Here is a 22,094-nt window from a genome sequence, read left to right on the forward strand (position 1 = left end):
GGCGCGGCGCGGCGGGGCGGGCGGCCAGGAGGCGGGGCGGCGGGCCGGGGCGGGCGGAAGGAGCGCCAGGCCGGAAGGAGGCTGCGGGAGGGCGGGAGAGAGGAGCGGGCCCGGAGCTGCTGGGCCGGAGCGGCGGCGCCGCCATGTCCGACAGCGAGAAGCTCAATTTGGACTCTATCATCGGGCGCTTGCTGGAAGGTTGGCCGGGGTGGGGAAGGTCCGCGCCCTGGCCCCCTGCCCAGCCCGGAAGTGGCCGCGGGCGGGCCTGACCCTCCCGGGGCCAGCGTCTACTGGGCGGGGACGCGCCGCGAGGTCCCGTGGCCACGGCGCACCCCCCCCCCCCCAGCGGCGCGCCTCAAGGGTCCGGGTCTCCCGGGCAGGCGGAGCAACTCCCTCTCCTGGGCAGGGGCGCACGGGTGGCCTGGGCTCCTAGGGCGAGGGAGAAACCTGTGCAGCGTAGCCAGGAAGGGCGCTGCTGTGAGCTCTGGGTGACAGGCCCCTGCGCACAGCAGCCCCCTGTGGAGGGCCCCCAGGGTAGTTGGGGGTCTTGTTGGAAGGCTGGAGGAGAAAGTCCCTGGAGGCCCCGCAGCAGCAGCTGGCCTGGCCAAGCCCCGGCCCAGCCGCCCCCAGAGGTACCCAAGGGGCCACCTGAGTTGCCCACCCACCTCCTGTCGGGGGGCCAGGCTCCTAACACCCCATTCCGCCCCCAGTGCAGGGCTCACGACCTGGGAAGAATGTACAGCTGACAGAGAACGAGATCCGTGGTCTGTGCCTCAAATCCCGGGAGATATTCCTGAGCCAGCCCATTCTTCTGGAGCTGGAGGCTCCCCTGAAGATCTGCGGTGAGGCCCCCCCAGGACCCTTTGGCTTCTTGAAAGTGGCATTGCCCCCCTCTCCAAAATTCCTGAATCCCTCTTCCCTCCAGCCCATTTCTGGTCCTGGGTTCAAGTGCACATCTGGCATCTAGCTTACTCAGTTCCCTGGGTCACAGGTGACATCCACGGCCAGTACTATGACCTCCTGCGGCTGTTTGAGTATGGTGGCTTCCCTCCAGAGAGCAACTACCTCTTTCTGGGGGACTATGTAGACCGGGGCAAGCAGTCTTTGGAGACCATCTGCCTGCTACTGGCCTATAAGATCAAGTACCCTGAGAACTTCTTCCTGCTGCGTGGGAACCACGAGTGTGCCAGCATCAACCGCATCTATGGCTTCTACGATGAATGTGAGTGGTCTGAGTGTTGGATCCAAACTGCATACACTACTCTTCATGGGACCCTGGCAGATCCCTGGTGGGCTGGTCATTTCCTGCCCTGTTCTCTTGGCCTGAGTGAGGCCTGGCACCCAAGAGGGTCTGGTGAATGGATGCTGCCTGGAGGACTGTCCATTTACTACACTTCCCACTAAGGCCCTGCCTGGGGACACACTCCTCCAGTATATCTTTTGCTTAGGCACTTAGGATGCTCCTGTGGCCTGGTCCTACTCCTGGGGTGGGGGAAGGTTCTGACCCCCAAGGTTGAACCAGATTGAAACCCAGATTTTTACAGACTCAGGTGCTTTAGAATTACTCCTAGATGACTGGTAGGGGCCAGGTGTGGGCTTGAGCCTTCCTTGCCTTCCAGTCTCCTTTTCTAGCTTACCCTGAACACTCTCAAAGTACTCTGGAGGGCCTGGAGAACCAGGATGGGTTGGGCAGGCCTCCCCACAAGCCATTTCCTTCCCCTGGGCAGGCAAGAGACGCTACAACATCAAACTATGGAAAACATTCACCGACTGCTTCAACTGCCTGCCCATTGCAGCCATTGTGGACGAGAAGATCTTCTGCTGCCACGGAGGTGAGGGTGGCTGTAGGCACATGCTGAGAAAATGCCTGAGAAGGAGCACAGGCCACGTCCCTGGGGCCTCCAAACAAAGCTCTTAGCAGGACTATTCCTAGTTGCCTCAAACAGCTCTCCTTAGGTCTAATCTTGGATGTCACTGACAGGAAGTCCCCCTGTGCCACACTGTTAGGCTGCACTCTTTTCCTGTTGTGGCATTCTGCATCCTGCAATGTCTTCCTTCAGGGAGCTCTGGGCTTGAGAGTTAGGACATCTTTGTACTTATGCTTGGGACTTGAATCTGCCTGCCTGGGCTCCTGAGACCAGGAGAAGGGCAGTGTGGTGGGAAGTGAAGCTGGTTCCCAGAGGCTCCCTGGGGCAGGGAAAAGGGGGAGATCTTTGTTTTGATGCTTGTTTGAGGAAATGTCCTGTCCCCTCAGGCCTGTCTCCAGATCTGCAGTCCATGGAGCAGATTCGGCGTATCATGCGGCCCACAGACGTGCCTGACCAAGGCCTGCTGTGTGACTTGCTGTGGTCTGACCCTGACAAGGATGTGCAGGGCTGGGGCGAGAATGACCGTGGCGTCTCCTTTACTTTCGGGGCTGAGGTGGTGGCCAAATTCCTGCATAAGCACGACTTGGACCTCATCTGCCGGGCACACCAGGTGGGCCAACAGCCCTGGATAGGGGCAGGAAGGACAATGGGAAAGCCGTGCTTATGGACCTAACTGCTCCCATCCTTGCCCAGGTGGTAGAAGATGGCTATGAGTTCTTTGCCAAGCGGCAGCTGGTAACACTTTTCTCAGCTCCCAATTACTGTGGTGAGTTTGACAATGCTGGTGCCATGATGAGTGTGGATGAGACCCTCATGTGCTCCTTCCAGGTAGGTGTGGGGAAGGGGCTGGTGGGCCCTGTGGCCCAGCACTGTGAGCCTGATTATCTTTGTCTCTTTTAGATCCTCAAGCCCGCTGACAAGAACAAGGGGAAATATGGGCAGTTCAGTGGCCTGAACCCTGGAGGCCGACCCATCACCCCACCCCGCAACTCCGCCAAAGCCAAGAAATAACCTCCGTGTGCCACCCTCTGCCCCAGATGATGGATTGATTGTAGAGAAATCATGCTGCCATGGGGATCACACAGGCCCCTTAGGCCCACCCATCACGGGGAACATGGAGCCTTGGTGTATTTTTCTTTTTTTAATGAATAAATAGCAGCGTCCAATCCCCCAGGGCTCCTTCCCACCTGTACCTGCGGTGGGTACAAGTGGGATCCTGGGGCTGAGGCTGCAGCTCAGGGCAATGGCAGGCCAGATTGTGGGTCTCCAGCCGTGCTTGGCCACAGGGCTGGCAGCCGGATCCTGGGGCAACCCATCTGGTCTCTTGAATAAAGGTCAAAGCTGGATTCTCTCCATGTCCTCTGTCTCTCTTGCCCCAAACACTGGGCTGGCAGCCTTTCTGCACAGAAACACTAAGGCAGGCAGGCTTGCTGGGCACAGGCCCAGCCATACACTTGGGTCCAGAGGCTCTTGGAATTCCAAGCGAGGGCCAGCTGACAGTGAAAAAGCAAGAGAAACAGTCCTTTCCATCCAGAGTCCCAGAGATGTGCCCAGCGTTTGAGGGAAGGGCATTCATGATCGGCAGAGAGAGTGGATCAGCAGGGGCAGGAGCCCCATTGTGATTTTTTTCCTAGGGAGGAAAGGGAGGGAGGCAGGCTTCCGGCCCTGGCCAGATGGCCACAGCCTGGCCTGAGCCTAAATGGTAAATAAGAGGTAAGGAACCTCCTGTCAGTGTAGCTTGGCACCCGGCCAGGAAAGAGATGTGACTGGTTGCAGGCTGTGGGGATGGCAGGACTCAGGCCAGGCAGGTGAGCTGGGCAGCCCTGCAGCAGCCAGCCAGGTAGGTCCTGTAGGAGGCCGCAGAACTGCCAGCTCACTACCAGCACTGTCAGATTCTCTACTCTCCCCTGGACCGAGGTCCAGCCCTGCCGCTGGCTGAGGCTTTTAGTCCACAGCCTTTGGACACATGCTTGGGGTTCTCAGTTCAGCCTTCACCATCACTGTCTTCAGCCAGCACAGGGTTGGGGCCCTGGGGAGAGTGGACTGGGGCCAGGATGGAGCCAAAGAACAGCGAGCGGAACTGGAAAGAGGAGAAAGCCAATGAGGTCTCCAGGCGGCTCCTTCCTCACCTCCCAGCCCCTACCCCCAGCCCTACCTTCTTGGGTGGGGGAGTCCCAGGCACTGTACTGGGCTCAGCTTCATCTTCCTCCTCTGAGGCGGGGCCGGGGGAAAGGGAAATGGAGGGCAGTGCCCGTGGGCCCTCACTGCCTACAGTGGTTTCCATAGCGATCATGTAAGAGTCAATGTCATCACTGGCAAAGTCATCCAGGTGGGATGTGCTGTAGGCAAAAATGGGGTATCAGAAGCAGGGAGAGAAAAGGGGGCATAGGAAGGCCCCACGCTGGAGGGCTCAGAGAAGGCTCTGGGGCCTCAAAACTGCTGGTGAGATCTTGGTTTTATTACTTCCTGATTGGCTGGAGAGAGAGGATGCAGGGGTTAAGTGGGGGCTTCCTGGAGGGGGTGGGCCTGGAATCCCTTTGATCCAAGTTCTAGTAGGGGCCTGAGGGAGGCATCCGGGGGCTAGTTTAGCTCAGCTGGGGGAAGGGAGCAGCAAGTCCTGATCATGAGGCCACATGGGGCCCAAGCCCCCACCTTCCCAGGGGGACAGAGCTGGAGAGCACCAGAGCCCAGGGATGTGCTGGGCGGGGGGCCAGGCCAAACTTCCTCTGCCTGGGCCCATCCTCCCCAACCCACCTGCCCTTCTAGCCACCTGCTTCCCCTACCCCAGGAAGCTCCCTGCCTCCCAGCAGCCCTTTTCCTCCTTGGCCTGGGAGGAGGCTCAGAGGGAAAGCCTCAGCCAGAGAAGGAAGTCAGCTGGACCTTGGGGATGCCTCCCTGGGTGGGAGGGGTCTCTGAGTACAGCTGACCATGAAGGCTGAGCCTGCAGGGCTGGGGCCTGACAGGAAGTTTGTGTGTGTGTGTTGGGGGGAGGTGCATAAGCTGGAAGCAACAAAAAAAAACAAAGTTCATGCTGGGGTGCACAAAGACACGGAGGGGAAGAATGGGTGGAGGGGTGCCCTCACCTGGAAGCCTGCAACTGAGGCACTGGCCTGTGGAGCTCTGGGGAGCCCAAGTCCTGGGAGTGTAGGTTCGGCTCTGAGAGTGTGGCCAAGACAAAGTGGCCATCCAGCAAAGAGTCCTCAATGGTGAAGATGGCTGGCCTAGGCAAGGGACAGGGTCTCTAAACTAGGTCATTCCATTCCCCTCCTGGCAGGACACAGCCCTTCCCCCTCCTGTCCTCAAGCTGAGAATTACCTGCCTGGAGCATCAAAGTGAATGCTAAGAGGCAAATGTGCTGATTCTGCAAAGCTCAGGAGGCCCTGGGAGGAAAGAAGCAGGCAGTGAGGGCCTGGGCAGGGCAGGAGGACAGGGGCAGTGGGTGTGGTGGGAAGCTCACGCGGAATTCCTTGAGGCAGAAAGTGATGGCCACTCCTTCTGGGGCCTGCAACTGCTGGAAATCCTCCTCCCCAATGCTCATCTCAGTCACCATGGCTTTGACGGTGCTGTCTGCTGGACAGGCACAAGGAAGAACTTGAGGCCCTGGGTCTCTGGGCCCAGCTCCAGCTCCCCACCAGGGCATGCTGGCTCCCTCACCTGCCTCCTCCTCCAGGTAGCTTCGAAGAATGACCCGGCGGCCACGGCCAATGCCCAATGTCACTTCAGCCAATGTGGGGGGAAAGGGCAGAATGGCCTCCCCCAGGATCCTGTGTGGGCAATGACATAAAGACATGTATTCAGTGTGCAGGCCTAGCATTCCTGGGAAGGACAGGACAGGATAAGCAGAATGTGACCCCTGCCTGGTCAAAAGTTTCCCAGGTACGGGAGAGAAGGCAGTGGGAAGTCTGGGCAGGCACATGTGATCATGCAGGGCTAGGCCACCATGTTCATGCCAGTCTTAGAACCTGGCCCTCAGAGCACTTATGTGCTTGTCTCCCAGAGATACCACTATTAAGTATTTACACATAAAATAATACGGAATTTGCCTTAAAACAACAAGGGACAGGAACTGGCCTATACTTCTGTATGTATTCGAAACTGTAAAAAAAAAAAAAGAGAGAGAGAGATAAACAATTGCCCATATTTAAAAAGGGAGAGAGCTGGCACAGTGGTACAGGCCTATAATCCAAATGACTCAGGAGGCTGAGGCAGGAGGACTGCAAGTTGGAGGCTAGCCTGGGCAAATTAGCAAGACCCTGTCCCAAAATAAAAACTTAAAAAAAAAAAGGCAAGGCTGGATATTTAGCTCAATGGTAGAGCACCCCTGGTTTCAATCCCTAGTGCTATAAAAATAAATAAGGAAATGAATAAATATAGAATGGATAGCAAAAGAAGAGACACCCAATGCAGACCAAGGGGACAGCATTCTCATTCTCCATACAAAGGAGTCCTGATCACTGCTGCCTCAACGTAACCTGGAGAAGCACACATTAGGACCTGAAAGGACCTTCAGTCTCCAAGAGAAATAAATGGGACCTTGGGCAACTTGAATGTGAACAGCGTCCAGCATGGAGCAATGAAAGCTGACTCCTCCTCTGGCCCACATGGCCCTCTGGGCTTTGACTGCCCAGAATGACTGTACCCTCATGGCGGACTATTTGGTAGCCCTCCTGGACCCCAACTTCCCTGTTCCACTTCCTGCCTTGGGGACCGCCCAAGGCCAGAGCCTGGGCAGTTAGGAAGAGAGACTGCCCTTAAATGGGGATACCCTCAGGACGACCAGACCAAAGAAGGGCTTTGAACTTTTGAGGCACAAGGTTAAAGACAGACCTGCAAGGTGACTTAAGTCAAACAAGAGACCTGCCGGCAGCCAGATGACCTCTTTAGGACAGAAGTGAGAAGGGTGTGAGCAGCAGAAAGCCAAGCCAGACCTCTGGGGTGGAGAAGACAGCTCCTAGAGACCGTGAGGACAATGCGGCAAGGGAGCATTTGCCCGGCACCCTCCACACTGCCCTCTGCTTTTAAAGAGTCAGGGAGGGGCCCCAACCAGGGTAAAGAGCCCTTCACACTGGGCTGAAGAGTCTTTGAGGGTCACAGAAACCCTGGAGGGAAAATGAAAGAGGTGCCTTCTTAAACTGACCTGTAAAGTCACAAAGAAGGAAGAAAGACCCAGGGCTGAGCTTGTGGCAGGGGTGTGCTCACCGTGCTGGGGCGCGGAGCACATGGGGGCACAAGGATGGGTCGAAGACAGCCTGCAGGGACTCGCAGTCCTGGAAGGACAGGTTGTGAGTCTTCCTCACCCCTGGATGGGCAGACAGGGTTTCAACAGGCCTTGCCAACCTTCCCCCCAACCCCCAAGGGCATTTCTTAACTGGCCAGGTGCCTGCTCACCATACTTGCAGTGCAGCTGGACCACCAGGCGGCTGCTCCTGTCATTCAGAGAGATGCAGCATTTTTCCACAGTCTTCTCCAGCATGGCCAGAGAGCGGAAGACGGACAGGAAGGACTGAGCAGGAAATGGACACATCAGCCTGGCACTGCACCTCTGTCCATCACCTCTCCCATCCATACAGGTCCTGGCCCACCACTGGCCATGCAAAAAACACTGGGAAAGGGGCTCCCATGACATAGGGGACATATGTACACTTCCAGGCCTTGTCCACTGTTCCCTCTGCCTGATAAAGCTTAAAAAACCTGCTTACTTTTCTTGACCCACTTGAATGTCACCACCCTCTCCAGGTCTCTATCATCAACTGCCTTCTCCATGCTCCCATTACCCTCTGTGAACACCCACTGTATTTTGCATGTATTTTCCAACTCTAGAGTGCCCCAGAGCAGACACAGCTAGTGGAGATGCCCAGGTGGAGAAAGGGCACCCCTGTTGAGAAAGGCCTCACCTTCATCAGGATCTTACAGCGCAGCAGGTCCTGACCAGGGGTGGCTGCCTGGTATTGCTGGAAGAAGAGGGGGGCAAACAGGAAACACGCATAGGCAGAGCGGGAGGAGTTCACAGTCCGGAGGGAGAGCTGGACCCGAAGCAGGGAAGGGGACAGGACATGGTCAGAAGCAGCAACAGGCCCAACCCTCTGGTCCTCCCCCTCCACTGTCATCTGTCAGAACCTAATCTGCCTTCCCCTGGGAGTCGTCAAGGCACTCAGCTCCCCTCCCACAGCCCAGGCCCTCGGTCCTGCCCCCTAGTTATCTGTCACCCCTACCCTACCACTGAGCACTCCAGGGAGGGCAAGTACACAGAGTGTACACGCAGGCCTGGAAAGGCGACTGGGTGCAAGCTGACAGACCAGCACCGGGGGAACAAACTCCGCAGGCAAATCTGCTCATGGTCACCACCCTTGGCCCCGGGAGCACTGAGACCCGGCTGGAACCGCCCCCGCACGCTCCAGCCCCTCACCCCGTCCTCCAAAGGTTCCAGGTACAGCTCGTCCCCGATACGGGACAGGGAGTGGACGGCCTTGCCCAGCACTGCGGGGAGGAGAGCAGAGGGGGGGTTAGGCGGGCGCCTCGGGCCGGCTCACGTGCCCCGCAGCCAGGCATCCAGAACTCACCCTTTACGTTTCCACCCGTGACCAGGCACTTCATGCTGTCCCCAGCAACAAACCCGGGCCTAGCCTGCTACTCAGCTGAGACTGGGGACCCGCCCGCGGCGTATTCCCGGACCGGGTTCCAGCGGCCACAGCCAGAGTCCCAGGTTCCCTTCCCGCGCGCCGCCCCCAGCCGGCCCGCCCCCGCCTCCTTATTGGTCCACACAAGGCGCCTCGGTCACGTGAGAAAAACGTTCGCAGGTTCTTCAGTCACGTGACGGAGCTGGCTTCCTTGGGGTGGGCCCCGTGACGTGACCCTGGGCGTGGCATCCACGTTGCGGGTGGCGTTTCCCTTCCCCGACCCGGTCCCGCCCTCTGCACCCATGGAGAGCAGGGCTGCTAGCCTGGGCGCGCGGTGAGCAGCAGGGTGGGCTGCACGGCGGAACGCCGAGAGCAAGGACGCAGATCTAGGGCGCGGGGTGCCTGTGCTGAGGACGCAGCGCTGGACTCGGAGTCCGGAGTTGGAGGGGCCGCCCGGGTCACGTAGTACAGATTTCCTGGGCGTCTGTCCGGGCAGACAGGTCGTGGCAAGACTGTCCGCATCCAAGCGGGGTCAGGGACTCGGACACAAGCAGCAGCCATCAGCTCCAAAAAGAGGTTAAAGTAACTTACTGCAGGAACCAGGAGTGGAAAGGGGGTGTTCATTCTGGCATCAAGGATCCTTCATCGATTCTCTTCTTTGATATACAGAGAAATACCGGAAAGAGTGTACCTGGCAGAGGGAGGAGCTAACGCAGAGGCTCGGCAGTGCGCGGGAGAGCGAACCCGCTCTGTGAGCTTTGCAGAGGGCTTGGGGCTGCCAGAGGTGAGGAGGGGCACGACCGGGAAGCCCTGAAATGGATGAAAAGGAATCGTGGTTATGCACGTTTTGCAAAGACCCTAGAGTGTTCGAAGGAGCGTGTGTTCATCGGCTGCAAAGTCTCCCGCTTGCTCTGGACTTCTGTGCCCAAGAGTGTGGAAGGGAGGTCCTGGAGCGGCTCGCTGACCCCGAGTTTCCCGCAGCACCACTTTTGATGGCTCTCTGAAGGGCTTCGGGCGAGCGTCCTTTGTTCCTGTAGGGCCGGCCTTGCCCTTCTGGTTCTTTGGGTGGTGGGGAGGCTGCGTGTGTCCCCTAGCCTCTTGCTCTCCAGGCTCACTTTCATCCTTATTGCCTTACCCTCAAATCCCTACTGGAGGACGTTGCTTTCCCTTTCCCCTCCAATGTTCTCCCTCCCAGCCCTTAGCTCAGCCGACTGACCCCAACCTCCTCTTTTCCTTGGTGCAATCCTTCAGTAGATCCTGATTGCTATACTCTCCAGATGGCAACATGGCCCTCCTCTTTAAGCCACCCGTCTGTCACCTGGATGACTACAACAGCACTCAGTGGCCTTCAGCCTCCACCCTATCCCAGCTACTTCACCCTCCATGCAGCAGAAGGGCCTCTACCTTGTCTTCATGTTCCAGTGGTTGCCATAAAATCCAGACTCTTGACCCTGAACCTGCAGGATCCCAGGTCCCACCCATTTCTCCACCTGTCTCCTCCCTTTGATCATCTGTGTGCCTTGCCAGTTCTCTGGACCACTTCCACCACTCCTCCTGGACCTGGGGATCTTGGCACCTCCTGTTCTCTCCACTGTGGCCTTCTGCCTTCTCACAAGCTGACTTCTTTTCCTCGGGCTCAGCTGCAGCAGCACCTACAGGCCTTCACTGCCCGCTCCTGTTGTCCTCTCTAGCTAAGAGACCAGCCCAGTTGGGGCCATGATGCTTATCATTGCAACATTATTTCATATGTTTATTTACTTAATGTCTATCTTCCTGATTGGTGTTTCAGCCTCAGTGGGGTTGGGGGTGGGCTACTTCTGCTTTGCACATTGCTGTATCCTAGTGTGTCACTCGGGGCCTGGCCCTTCCTGAATGATAAGTAGATAGGTGTTAGGAACCATTAAAGCTGAGCCGCAGCCCGGCATGGTAGCACACACCTATAATTCCAGTGGCTTGGAAGGCTGAGATAGGAGGATGGCAAGTTCAAAGACAGCCTCAGCAATGGCAAGGTGCTAAACAACTCAGTGAGACCCTGTCTCTAAATAAAATACAAAAAAAGGACTGGGAATGTGGCTCAGTGGTAGAGTGCCCCTGAGTTCAATCCCCGGTACCAAAAAAAAGAAAAAAAAAAGGCTGAGCTGCCATTCACTCAGTCGCGGCATAGTAAGGAAAGAAACAAATCCAGCCTCCAGCCCTCTGCCCAGGTGCCAACCTTCCCTGTACCATAGCTGTCCCTACAGTCTGCATAGAAAATGCAGCTGTAGCCATTTGCTACCTCACTGTTCCTCCTTTCTGGATACCTTGCCCTGGGATGGCCTGGCCTTCCCAGCTTCTCCTCCAGCCCCACTGAGCAGCCGACTGGAGCAGCAGGTGGATGAAGAGTCCTCTGCAGGCAAGAGAGGAAGGCTGTTGAGTAATCAACGATCCCATGTCTGTCCCGGATACGGATGGTGCTGTAGTATCTTGTCCCCTGAGGTCTTTGGCCCAAGGGGAGGGAAGACAGGGACTTTGCTAAGGAGTCTGTCTTTGATCACTCTCCCACCCCCTCAACAAAAGTCAGAAATCATCTGGGGTTTCCATAGGACTTGGAAACCAAAAAGGAGCCTAGCGCTGGGAGCCAGGATACCTGGGTTTCCTGTCTTAGATTCCACACTGGCATGTTCTGGGACCATGGAAGCCCCTTCCAGGCTTGGGCTGTTTCCTCATCTCTATACTGTGCTGGGGGAGGGTGGAGGGAGCATATGATACTCCCTGAGGACCCTTTCCAACTTGTCTTGCTGTGACCCTGAAGGGGCCCCCTGGAGGTTCCGGCGCCCTCATCTCCCGGGCACTGGAGAGAGCCTATAACTGATGTCCTGCTTCCCCCTCTCCCCAGCTCCTGGGCTGTGAGTTTAGATGGGAGTCTCTGCAGGGCTTGCAGGTGACACATCCAATCACAGGCTTCAGGCCCCAGAAGAGAGGAGCCAGCAGCCAAGGGGAACTTCTTTTGTGGGATGAGAGATGGGTATTGGAACCCAAAGAGGACCAGGGTCTGCGCTGTAAGCCTCGTAACCTTACTTATATGTGGGAGTCGGGGCCCCTCTCTAGGCCTCTTTTTAAAAAAAGAAAAAAAAGTTTTTTTTGTAGTTGTAGATAAACGAATGCCTTTATTTTATTTGTTTATTTTTATGTGGTGCTGAGGATCGAACCCAGTGTCTCACGCATGCTAGGCAAGCGCTCTACCACTGAGCTACAGCCCCAGCCCTAGGCCTGTTTCTTAAGAAAACGAGGCAGTTGGATGAGATGCTCTGTTAGGATTCTTTCAAACACCAAACCTTAATGGTCTTGTTCATACCCCACATTAAGTGGCCTCCTATGAGCAGGTAAGTCAGTGAAGGTGTGTGTGTGTCTTCAGGTGGCAAATGTGAAGTAGAAGAAGGCAGTCACCATTTCACACCTTTAAAATAATCATGTGGCTGGGTGCGGTGGCGCTACCTGTAATCCTAGTTGGCTTGGGAGGCAGAGGAAGGAAGATTGAAAGTTCAAAGCCAGTCTCAGCAATATTGAGGCACTAAGCAACTCAATGAGACCCTGTCTCTAAATAAAATACAAAATTTTATTTTAGAGTAGTCCTCTAAAACCACTAATGTGGCTCAGTGGTTGAGTGCCCCTGAGTTCAATCCTCAGTTTACCCCCGTTCCACATAATTATCTCGTAGGAAATTTCTTCCCTCTGTCACCACTTCTCACCCAGTTAGTTAGGTGAGAGGTTGCAGGAAGCCCAGAGCCTGGGACCTCCCTTGGTGCTTCAAATCTACTTGTTCAACATACTTCAGATACACTTTTCTAAGTACAGGGAAGACTGCAGGACAGTGCTCCTGCTCTTGGGGGGCTCTCACCCTGTGGGGACAGTCAGCAAGAGGAACAATTCAGCCACACAGTGCACAGAAGTCCGTGGGTGCCATGGGGAGAAAGGAACCCTGGAGAGGGAGAGAGGGGTGTTGGGTGAGTACTACTCTAAATAGCATGGCTGGTTTGGCCTTTGGTGAAGTTGATATTTGCACCAAGACCTCAAGCAAAGCAAGTGGAGGGAATGGCCAAGGCCAAGGCTCTGAGCAGGAGTTTGCCTGGGCAGTAGCTGACCTTGGCAGAGAGGAGGCTCCCGAGCTGGGGAGAGTGGGAGCTACAGCCTCCTAGGAGAAACCAACATGAGTCACAGAATCACCAAAGTCAAGCATGGCAGTGGGCAGATCTGGATAGGAGCTTCCTGGGGCAAGGACAGTTTGAGGGAGGTGAAGCTTAGAGAACAAGTTGACCGGAAGAGCACATTCACTGAGGAGTGGTTGGTGAGGATGAGGTGCCAGGCACCTGCTCTGTCCCACCCTGGGATGTCCTTGCAGCCCTACTTGAGCCTGAGAGCAGGTGGGATTACTCCTGGAGGGAGGTTTGCCAGGTGGAGGTAACTAAGCAGCAAAAGGGCACAGGGGCTTGGGGTGTGGGGTTCACCAGGTTGTCTTGACCTGGTCTGCGTGCACACGGGGACTGGTGTTTGTGCACTTGCTCTGGAGCAACCACGCAGGCAGGGCACCTCTGAGCTGCTGGAGCACACCAGGCTGGTGGAGCACTGCTGGGACGCATGTGTGGCACAGCAGGTGCTGCCAGCCCCTCCTGCCAAGCCCTGCCTGGGCCTTTCTTGTTCCCTGGCATTTCTCCCAGAATCAGAACAGTGTTTGGCTCATAGTAATGGTTTACTACATCTGCGTTGAGTGACTGGAGTATAGGATGATGGCCGATACAAGACTGGGATCCAGGATTGCCTGCTGAGGTATAGAATGAAGTTCCAGGTGCCAGCCTACTGAGGTATGAATCCTGGCCCCATCATTTACAAGTTGTGTGAAAATGGGCAAATTGCTGATCTTCTCCAAGTCTCAGTTTCCTAATCTGTAAATTGGGGGCAATAATGGTCCCTACCTCAAATGGTTGCTATTAAGATTCACAGAGTGTCAAAGCTCTTCTACTCTGCTGTTAAAATGGCTTTTGCCACCTTCATCTGCACTGATCCTCACAGTAGCCACACACCAGAAAAGGACACAGGTGAGTGTGGTGGCCAAGCCTATGATCCCAGAGACTCAGGAGGCTTAGCCAGGAGGATCACAAGTTCAAGGCCAGCCTGCATAACTCAGCAAGACCTTATCTCAAAAATAAAATAAAAAGGACTTTGGGGCTGGGGCTGGGGCTCAGTGGCAGAGCACTTGCTTAGCATGTGTGAGGCACTGGGTTCGATTCTCAGCACTAATAAAAATAAATATATAAAATAAAGGTATTGTGTGCATCTACAACTAAATATATTTTTTTTTTAAAAAAGGAGTGGGGATGTAGCTTCTTGCAGTCCTACTCTGTAGCCTGAGAGCAGGTGGGATTACTCCTGGCGGGAGGTTTGCCAGGTGGAGGTAACTAAGCCTCAAAAGGGCACAGGGGCTTGGGGTGTGGGGTTCACCAGGTTGTCTTGACCTGGTCTGCGTGCACACAGGGACTGGTGTTTGTGCGCTTGTTCCCAGTAGTAGAGCACTGCTAGGTTCAATACCATACCACAAAAAAAGCACAGAAAAATTCCCCAGATCATCAACTTGGATGAAGCCAGGGCGAGCGCACACAGGGACCGCGGAAGAGAGTCTCCCCAATGAAATATTACATAGGAAAGGCCTGGAGTCCAGAAACTGGAAAATCTCTAGAGGACAGTTGAGTAGGGGCAAAATAGCCCAAGGGGAGGGAGCTCCAGAGGGGTCTGCTGCTGCTGCTAGCTGAGTCTCATGCTGGCCCCACAATTCTGCACCCTGGGTGTCCTTGGTCTTGTGAGGGCAGTGGGAATGCTTACCCTTTTGCATGCTGGAGACCGGCATGAGATAATGATATGCCCATGCTGCCCACTTTGCACCAACCAGGGACCAGGTCGTTTCAGTTTGCAGGGCTGGAGGTGGAAGGGAGATGGGGTGGGATGTTTAAAACCCACAGCAGGGATGGGAAGGGGAAAGCTCAGGCAAGCTGGAGTTACAGGCCCCCTTGGAGCTCAAGTGAGGTAGGTTTAGGACAAATCAAAGGCAGCGTGCTCCACCCAGCAGGGGAGGACACCGATGGAACTCATTACCCCCAAATGTGGTCTCCGCTGGAAATATAAATAGCTTCACAAAAGGTTTAGATAAATCCATGGATGACAGTTTCATTCATGGGATCCATGGGGAAAGAGGCTGTTTGAGGCCTGCTGTTCCCCCTCCCCCCAGGGAAGACATCAGGGAAGCAACCTGACCTCCCTCAGACCACCCCTTGGTGCCCCTGTTAGAGGCGGGCTTCTACTGTAGGGGCTCAAGGAGGCAGCGTTGCTGTTACTGTGGGATAGAGCCAGGCCCCAGACCCTGGGTTCTCTGTCCCACATCACCAGCATCCACCGTTGGGGGAGACAAGGTCACCACCAACTCTGGTGAAAGCATCTCACTGGGCTGTCCCCTGAGGGACCAGCAGAGGGAGACAGACACCACATACTGTCCCAGTTCCCTGATCAGAGACAAGGCTGCTGGCCAGAAAGGGTCCAAAACAAGCCTCTACAGGTGCCAGCTTTGTGCCCAAGGTTGTACTAGGCCCCTTAGGGGTGAGGGAGGAGAGAAGACATCCTCCTGGCTGAGAGGATTGCTCCAGGGGAGATGGGCACAAGGAGGAACTTTCAGAGAACAAGGAATTGCTAATTATGAGAAGGGTGGCTCTGGAGCCAGGCTGCCTGCCTGTGACCTTGGGCAAGTCAAGTAACTTTGAGCCTCAATTTCCCCATGGTAAGATGGCAACTACACAGCACCTGCCTCAAGAGGACTGTGTGAAATTGTCTGAAGTACTCCAGTGCTTCATCGCAGTGTCAGACAGACAGACAGACAGTAAGTGCTCAGTTTGCAGCAGCTACATCCTGCTGGGTGGAGAGACCAGAAGTCTCGTGGGTCTCCTTAGAGTTCTGCAACTTGCAGAGCCCACTCATTTCACGGTCTCATCTGAACTTTACCACTACCCTGGACACTTCATGATACTGAGGCTCACTTGTAAGTGGTGGATCTGTACTCTCCGGTACCAAAAAAAACTTAGGGAACTTTCCAGAGTTGTCCTGCAAGCTGGATGTTGGAGAAGGCCTGCCCCAGTTCCCTGGACTGCTCTGAACCTGGTCAGCCTGTCCTGTGACTGGGCCCCCACGCCCTTGGCAGGCAGGCTGTGTCTTCTAGGTCTACCTAGTCTGTGAGGTATATGCAGCAGGTGCTTTGGAAAGTTTTTGGAGGTAACTGGACCTCATAGTTGTGGGTGCCAGCTCCTCCCCATTCCTGTTCCTGTTCTAGGCAGTGCTGCCCACCTTTATTTGCTGTGAACACTTGCCCTATTCCTCAGGGAAGGGAAGGGACATCTAATATCTCTTTCAAACTCCTATCTCCATAGTCTTTTTTATTTTGTACTGAGGGTTTAATCCAGGGGCACTCTGTCATGGAGTTACATTCCAACCTTGTTATTTTGAGACAGGGTCTCACTAAATTACTTAGGGCCACACTAATTTGCTGAGGCTTGCCTCAAATTTGTGATCTTCCTGTCTGTCTTCTGAGTTGCTGAGATTACAGGCGTGTGATACTTAACTGGCTCCATAGTCTTTCTTTTTTTTTTTTTTTAAGAGAGAGAGAGAGAATTTTAATATTTATTTTTTAGTTATCGGCAGACACAACATCTTTGTATGTGGTGCTGAGGATCGAACCTGGGCTGCACGCATGCTAGGTGAGCGTGCTACCGCTTGAGCCACATCCCCAACCCCTCTATAGTCTTTCTTAAGTTCCTGTTTCATTAACATTGCAACAGTCAATGGCTAAAACTGAAGTATGTACAGATGCTCCATTAGGGACCATGAGGAAGGTGCTATGAGCATATTGCCACCATCCCTGTCCTGTATGGGGAATGTGGAGTCTAGATGGTACGATGACTTGCCCAAGGTCATGCAACTGGTAGAGGAGGGCAGGGCAATTCCCCTCTGGTACTAAGCCTCCCACTTACTCTCCTAAGAGTACATCAAGGAAAGGCCCCAAGGAAGCAGGTGTCCTCTGAACCAAGGCCTTGAGGAGCCAGGACAGCCTTGAGAAAGGCTTAAGGCTTAGAGGGAGGTTGGTGGGGCAGAGGGGAGAGCTCGGGAGGAGCAGGCAGTGACTCAGCAAGACAGGATAAGGATCTTCCAGCCCAGGGAGAGGTAACCCCACTCCTCTGCCAGGGGAGACGGAGTCACAGGGCCTGCGGCATGGGTTGGCCAGGGCAATGGAACATCCTGGGAGAATGGCGGGGACAGCTCCTGGCGGGCAAGGGAGGAGTCGAGCACCTGGGGGTATCCCTTCTGTCCCTGCCCTCTTCACACACCCTTCACCCAGACATCCTAGTAGATGGGAGATAAAGCCCTGGTCGGGCAGTTGGAGAGAGTCTGCTGCCTCTCAGCCTCATTCTGGAAGCATGTGTGGGATGTCCTTTGGGGGGACCTGCGCTGGGCCAGGTATGGGTGGGGGACCCAGAGTCGGGCAGGGCTACTGATGGAGTAACAAGAGCCCTCTGGCCCTGGGGTTTCCGCTGACATCATGGCCAGCTCAGGGTGAAGCAGGGCCCTCTGGGCTCCTGCACACTGGAGGAAAAGGGAAAGTGCCCACTTTCCTGCTCCTCCTTCCCTCCCTGCCCTCTGCCCGGCCTGTGCTCACAAGCACATTGTAGAGTGCACACAAATGCGGTGGGGAGGGCTGCACCTGACGTTGTGATGCAGAACCCCAGGGAAGTGTCCTGGGCTGGCCCTCTCAGCCCACCCAGAGCCTTACTCTGCCAGCTAGGAGGTGGGGCCCTTGGGAAGCAGAGGGAAGCCCCTGCTCTACTCCTATTGATGGGTGGCCATCTAACTTCCAGTCTGATGCTCACTGATGGTCCAAACTCCCTGCTAATGGAATCAGATGCTAGCTGAGCTCTCCAGCACTGTCAGGATCTGGCCTGTTGCTGATGAAGGGAGGCAATGTGAGGTACCTGGCCCAGCGTCACAGTCAATTCACATCAGGGAGGCTGGGAGGCAGGAAAGCCCAGTTCTCCCTCTGCATCTGGATCACGAATTCTCCAGGAACTTGACTCTCTTTATGTCCCAAGAAATACCTTATTGTCCTTAAGGACCAGCTATGCCAAAGGCCACATGCCTCACAGCCAGGGAATACTCAGCAAAGTTCTGCAGGGTGAAGCCTGCCCTCAGATTGGGCTTCCTCTTTTTTTTCCAAGAGTCCCCTGCCTTGCAACTGTCCCCAACCTCAGGTGGGCACTTGCATGGTGTGGTTAAAATGGCATTTGCTGGGGTTGGGGATGTGGCTTAAGCGGTAGAGTGCTTGTCTGGCATGTGCGGGGCACTAGGTTCGATCCTTAGCACCACATGGAAATAAAATGAAGCTGTTGTGTCCACCGAAAACTAAAAAATAAATATATAAAAAAAATGGCATTTGCTCAAGTCAGATATTGCTAGGTTCTAGTTAGTCCTTGTTCTACCACTCACAGGCTTATGTGACCTGAGACAGGGACTTCATCTATGTCTCGATTTTAAATGGAAAATTGAGAGCTTCTGCCTTCGTAGGGTTCTTGTAAAGGTGAGACGGAGTGGTTCTGGGGAGCCTAAGCACAAGCCCAGCATGGCAGCTACTGGGAGGCTCCTTTCAGCTCCTACTGCTCCTGCTATGCCCTGCCTGGGTCAGTCTCCACCCTGCCACTCCATGGCCCCTGGGGCTCCTCTGTGTTCAGCACCTGGGGGAGGAGGCACTCAGGGAATGTCTGAGGAAGGAATGAGTGAATTAGTGGTGAATTAGTGACTATTCTGTGGGATTGTCTGACCCCACCCTCTGCTCACCTGTCAGGAGAGGCTTCCCTAGTTCAGGAATCTGGACCCTCTCAGGCCAGGGCCCCTTCAAAACCAATTCCATGGCTGGGCAGGACATGGTGTTGTGGGGCACCTGGAGTCTTCCCTGAGGATGCCAGTTATGGGGGAAGGGAGAGAAAGTGGGAGTATGGGAGGGGTGGGACACTAGCCAGTTTCTGAGGCGACATTGACTCACCTACACTCCTTGGAGGACAGCTCAATCATTACCTTGTGCCAGCTCTGCCCACCCCCACTCAGCCACACCTCTTGGTGCCTGACTTGCCACCCTCCTGTGGAAGGTCAAAGGAGCTGGCAAACCAGTGTTCCCGTCATCACTGAAAACTCCCACCATCCTGTGGAAAGGAGGACAGAGGTGGTCATACCCCATCCTAGAGAGGTGACAGGCTTGTCCACACTGGCCAATTAAAAGCCAGGTATCATGACTCCTAGCTTGGCCCTATCCAGCTGCAGGGAGCCATATGGCAGTGCCTGGTGTGACTCTCCCTAATGAGGCCACTGCAATTTTTACCCGGAAGTTCCCCTTTTCTGGAAGTTATCTGCATTGTCCTCCTTGGCCCTAAAGACGCCCACTACCACCTGTGGCTGATTGCTGGCCCAAGACTGAAATTCTTGAAGGCAGGTGTGGATGTTCCTTGTCCTTTCTCTGTCTTTTTAGGACTTAGCACTGGAACAACATCCCACAGCACAGATGGGACTTTTCTCCTCCTGAGGATGCTCATTTGGAAGTTGGGGATGATGTCTCCTCCAACCTCCACTCTTATCCTCACCCTTGCTCCGGGGCTGTTGGAGCTGGAAGGGCCCTAACAAGGTTCTATTTGAGAATCACTGGGGAGCAGGAGCTTTCCTGAGCCCCCAGCTGGAACAGTCACCTGTTCCACTCTGTCCCACAGAAACCCTGCAGGGGCTACTCCTGCCCCACTTTCCTTCTTCTACCCCAAATCTCAGCAGCCCACCCCCATTGTCGACTTGGCAGAGTGAGGCACAGCTTTTGCTCCAGCCCCCACCCCCACCCCAACTGGCAGCTCCTAGCCTGCTGCCTTTGCCCAGACATGGCAGAGGGGCACTGGCGGCTTGGAGATGGAGTTGATTTTCCCTTTGGCAGTGTGGGAGAGGGGGAGGGGAGAGGCTTAGCCCCCACTGGGTGAGGGGAGAGGGCAGGGCGGCAAGTCTGGACAAGAGGCAGAGGGAAAACATGACTTTCCCAGTTTGTGGGTCACTATGTTAAGAATCAAAGGCAAATCGGGGGGCCCTGAGGGCTGCCTGGAAAGCAGATTAACTTGCCCCCACTAGGCTCTGGGCTGCTGCCCTCAGTTCCTGCAAATCCATGCCTTGGAGACTTGTAAGGTGGACATTTCTTATGGCAGGGCGGGGCAGCATCGTGGATGTCCCCCATCTCTACTGTGGAGTCCTTCTTCTTCCTCACCAATGTCTCCCCATCTTGCTCCTTCAGCTCCGGCCTCCTCCCCCTTTTCTCACTCCCACTGTTTGCCTCTTTGTGCATCCTCTTCCCTTTTCGGTCCCTTCTCATTTCTCCCTCCTCTTCCTTCAGCCCCCCTTTTCCCCAGCCCCTGTTCCTTCTCTCTCCCAGCCCCCTCCTCTTGTGTGCATCGGGGCTGCTTTCCCCCTGACTCAGCAAGGTGCTTTATAAGGTGCTGAGGGGGCTCAGCCAAATCCAAACCACATTGTCTGCACAGCCTCTCCACCAGGGGCAAGCTGTGGAGTTGCTCAGCGGAGGGGAGCGGGCCCAAGCTGCTCCTGGTCACCCTCGCCCTCTCCCCTTTCCTACTTAGCTCCCTCTCTCGGGGGACCTCCCTGCAGCCTGGGAACCAGTCACCGGTGGGCATATGCCTTCTTGACCTTGGGCATGGGCATCAAAAGATTTGTTGGGCTCCTAGGCCAAGAATGTCATTGAAACTCCAGAGTCCTGGCTGCTGGGGGTGGGGAGAAGGTGGGGGAGGAGGCCTTGAGCACTTTCACAAGGGCCCCTCCAAGGCGCTTTTCATCAGAGCTGCTACCAATGCTCCAGAAAGTCCCCTACCCCCACCCCAGGCCAGCTCTCTATTCTCAGCTCTTTTTCTCCTTGTTTAGAAAAAAAAAAAAAAAAGAGGAAGAGAGAATGAAAGAAAGGAGAGAAAGAGAGAGAGAGAGAGGGGGAAAAAAAGAGAACAACCCAACAACAAAGTCTGTCCCACTCCAGTGAGGTAATTGAAAACAAACTTCTTCCCCACCCCCCCACCCCCCCACCCAGTTCTCCAGTACAGAAAAGAGAAGAGCTGTCCTGGGAACTGGCCATGACCATGATGCCTACTCTGACCCACAGGCTGGAGGGGCTGTGGTGGACTGGCAGAGTACCCTCTTAGGGGCATAGGCAGGAGTAGGGGATGAAGGTATGGTGTCACTCCAGAGGGAGCATTACCTTCCAGGTCTGCTGCCATCCGCCTCTCCCCCTTTGAAACAACAGGTACAACAAAGCAACTTATTACCAAATGATTTAATTGGTGGTATGCTGCTTCTAGGACACCCAAGGCTTGAGGACCCAATGACTGTCCCCCAAGACAAATCACAAAGTGGGGCTGTGTACAAGCCCCAGATGACAGCTGTTTCCTCTGCACAAGGTCACTCTTCCTGGCAACAGTTTGGAGAGGGAGGAAGGGGGAGGAAGAGAGACCCTCTTGGGAGGGTTTGGTCTTATGGGTCCCCGAGGTCTCCAGCCCAGCAAAGTCCCAACCCAGACCGGAGGGGAGGAAGGAGGGAGAGCACTCCCCAGCCAAACCTACCTCACCACCGGAAAAACCAACAACCCAAAACCCCAAAGGAAGGAGGGTGCCAAATGTCTCAATGGGGAAGTGTTTTACAATCGGGATGCTCGCTCTGTCCGTGGCCTTGAATCTTCGCATTCTCGCTGAGTCACCAGCGAAGCCTCTGGTGTTGAAACTGGTCCGGTGCCTCGTGCTGATTAATGAATTACAAATCCCCCACCCATGTGCCCTCTCCCTGGTCACTGGGAAGAAGAATGAAGAACCTTGTGAACTAAAGAGAGAAGCTGGGCAGTGGGCCCTCCTGCCCCCTTCCTCCCCCTCAGGGGGCATTGTGAGCTGGTTAGTCACCTGCCCCAGCCTCTGGCGCCTCACAGAGCTCCAGCTTTTGGAAATGGGACAAGCAGCGGGACAATAGGCAAGGGGGGCGGTCAGCCCAGACAAAGGGCAGCAGGAAAAACACCATCACTTGCTTTGAGGCCAGTTCGCTGGCATTTGGGAGAATGTGTCATTGCATTTACTCAAGGGGAAGGGGGAGGGAAGGTTAGAGATGAGGAGGCAGAGGTAGGGTGGGCGCAGGGAACCCAAACAGGGCAGGAGGCAGGGGGCAGGCGTCCCCAGGCGGAGTCCGAGGGAGAAGCCCACATCGAGACAGGCTCCCGCCCCTGGTTCTCGGTGTGTGCAGACGGACCGATGCCCTCCCAGCCCCCTCCCCCAGGAGGCCCAGGGTGGTACCGCCGCAGCCTCGCCTCACCTCACCCCCCCTCAGTGTTGTGGGAGGGAGAGGAGCCCCAGAAGCCCTCCCTTCCCTCCTCCCCCGCCTCCCCCCACCCCGGGGAGGGCTGCTACAATTTGTGGTTACAGCTTTACACGTCAGAAAAAAAAAAAAAAAAAAAAAAAGTTTGCAGAATGTCCCACACCGAAAA

General features: G+C 55.3%; 2 protein-coding genes and 1 long non-coding RNA gene across 4 annotated transcripts; 2 read left to right on the forward strand and 1 right to left on the reverse strand.

Annotated features, from left to right (window-relative positions):
• The first annotated feature begins 72 nt into the window (after positions 1-72).
• Positions 73-3,219, forward strand: Ppp1ca (protein phosphatase 1 catalytic subunit alpha). The gene is made up of 7 exons (XM_027944190.3): positions 73-198; positions 711-842; positions 992-1,222; positions 1,728-1,832; positions 2,255-2,478; positions 2,562-2,696; positions 2,769-3,219. Exons 1-7 carry the CDS (start codon positions 144-146, stop codon positions 2,877-2,879), a joined length of 993 nt encoding a protein of 330 aa, XP_027799991.1. The 5' UTR covers positions 73-143; the 3' UTR covers positions 2,880-3,219.
• Rad9a (RAD9 checkpoint clamp component A) lies at positions 2,995-8,577 on the reverse strand. Of its 2 annotated transcripts, none has more exons than XM_027944186.2 (11): positions 8,429-8,577; positions 8,275-8,345; positions 7,763-7,891; positions 7,257-7,371; positions 7,068-7,167; positions 5,523-5,632; positions 5,326-5,438; positions 5,184-5,248; positions 4,952-5,089; positions 4,024-4,207; positions 2,995-3,948 (listed from the first exon to the last, which is right to left on the reverse strand). In XM_027944186.2, the coding sequence occupies exons 1-11, from the start codon at positions 8,460-8,462 to the stop codon at positions 3,853-3,855; spliced, it is 1,155 nt and encodes a 384-aa protein (XP_027799987.1). In that variant the 5' UTR covers positions 8,463-8,577; the 3' UTR covers positions 2,995-3,852. The 2 variants fall into 2 exon arrangements, with proteins under 2 accessions (XP_027799987.1, XP_027799988.1); XM_027944187.2 differs by having other exon boundaries at positions 5,326-5,435; positions 8,429-8,576.
• Positions 8,578-8,584: 7 nt separating this feature from the next.
• On the forward strand, positions 8,585-13,786 carry LOC114099957 (uncharacterized). Its single transcript, XR_003583971.2, has 2 exons — positions 8,585-9,061; positions 9,155-13,786. It is a non-coding gene; the product is annotated as an uncharacterized lncRNA (long non-coding RNA).
• The last annotated feature ends 8,308 nt before the right edge of the window (positions 13,787-22,094 follow it).

Source organism: Marmota flaviventris, chromosome 9 (assembly GCF_047511675.1).
Source record: "Marmota flaviventris isolate mMarFla1 chromosome 9, mMarFla1.hap1, whole genome shotgun sequence".
Taxonomy (NCBI): domain Eukaryota; kingdom Metazoa; phylum Chordata; class Mammalia; order Rodentia; family Sciuridae; genus Marmota; species Marmota flaviventris.

Excerpts from the sequence above, each read along its gene's own strand:
- Ppp1ca (XM_027944190.3), top strand. The coding sequence starts at position 144 with ATGTCCGACAGCGAGAAGCTCAATTTGGACTCTATCATCGGGCGCTTG. Across the intron at positions 843-991 it reads GGCTCCCCTGAAGATCTGCG|GTGACATCCACGGCCAGTAC; the intron begins GTGAGGCCCCCC and ends CCTGGGTCACAG. Across the intron at positions 2,479-2,561 it reads TCATCTGCCGGGCACACCAG|GTGGTAGAAGATGGCTATGA; the intron begins GTGGGCCAACAG and ends ATCCTTGCCCAG.
- Rad9a (XM_027944186.2), bottom strand. The coding sequence starts at position 8,462 with ATGAAGTGCCTGGTCACGGGTGGAAACGTAAAGG. Across the intron at positions 8,346-8,428 it reads CACGGGTGGAAACGTAAAGG|TGCTGGGCAAGGCCGTCCAC; the intron begins GTGAGTTCTGGA and ends TCCTCCCCGCAG. Across the intron at positions 4,208-4,951 it reads CCTCAGTTGCAGGCTTCCAG|CACATCCCACCTGGATGACT; the intron begins GTGAGGGCACCC and ends TTTTGCCTACAG.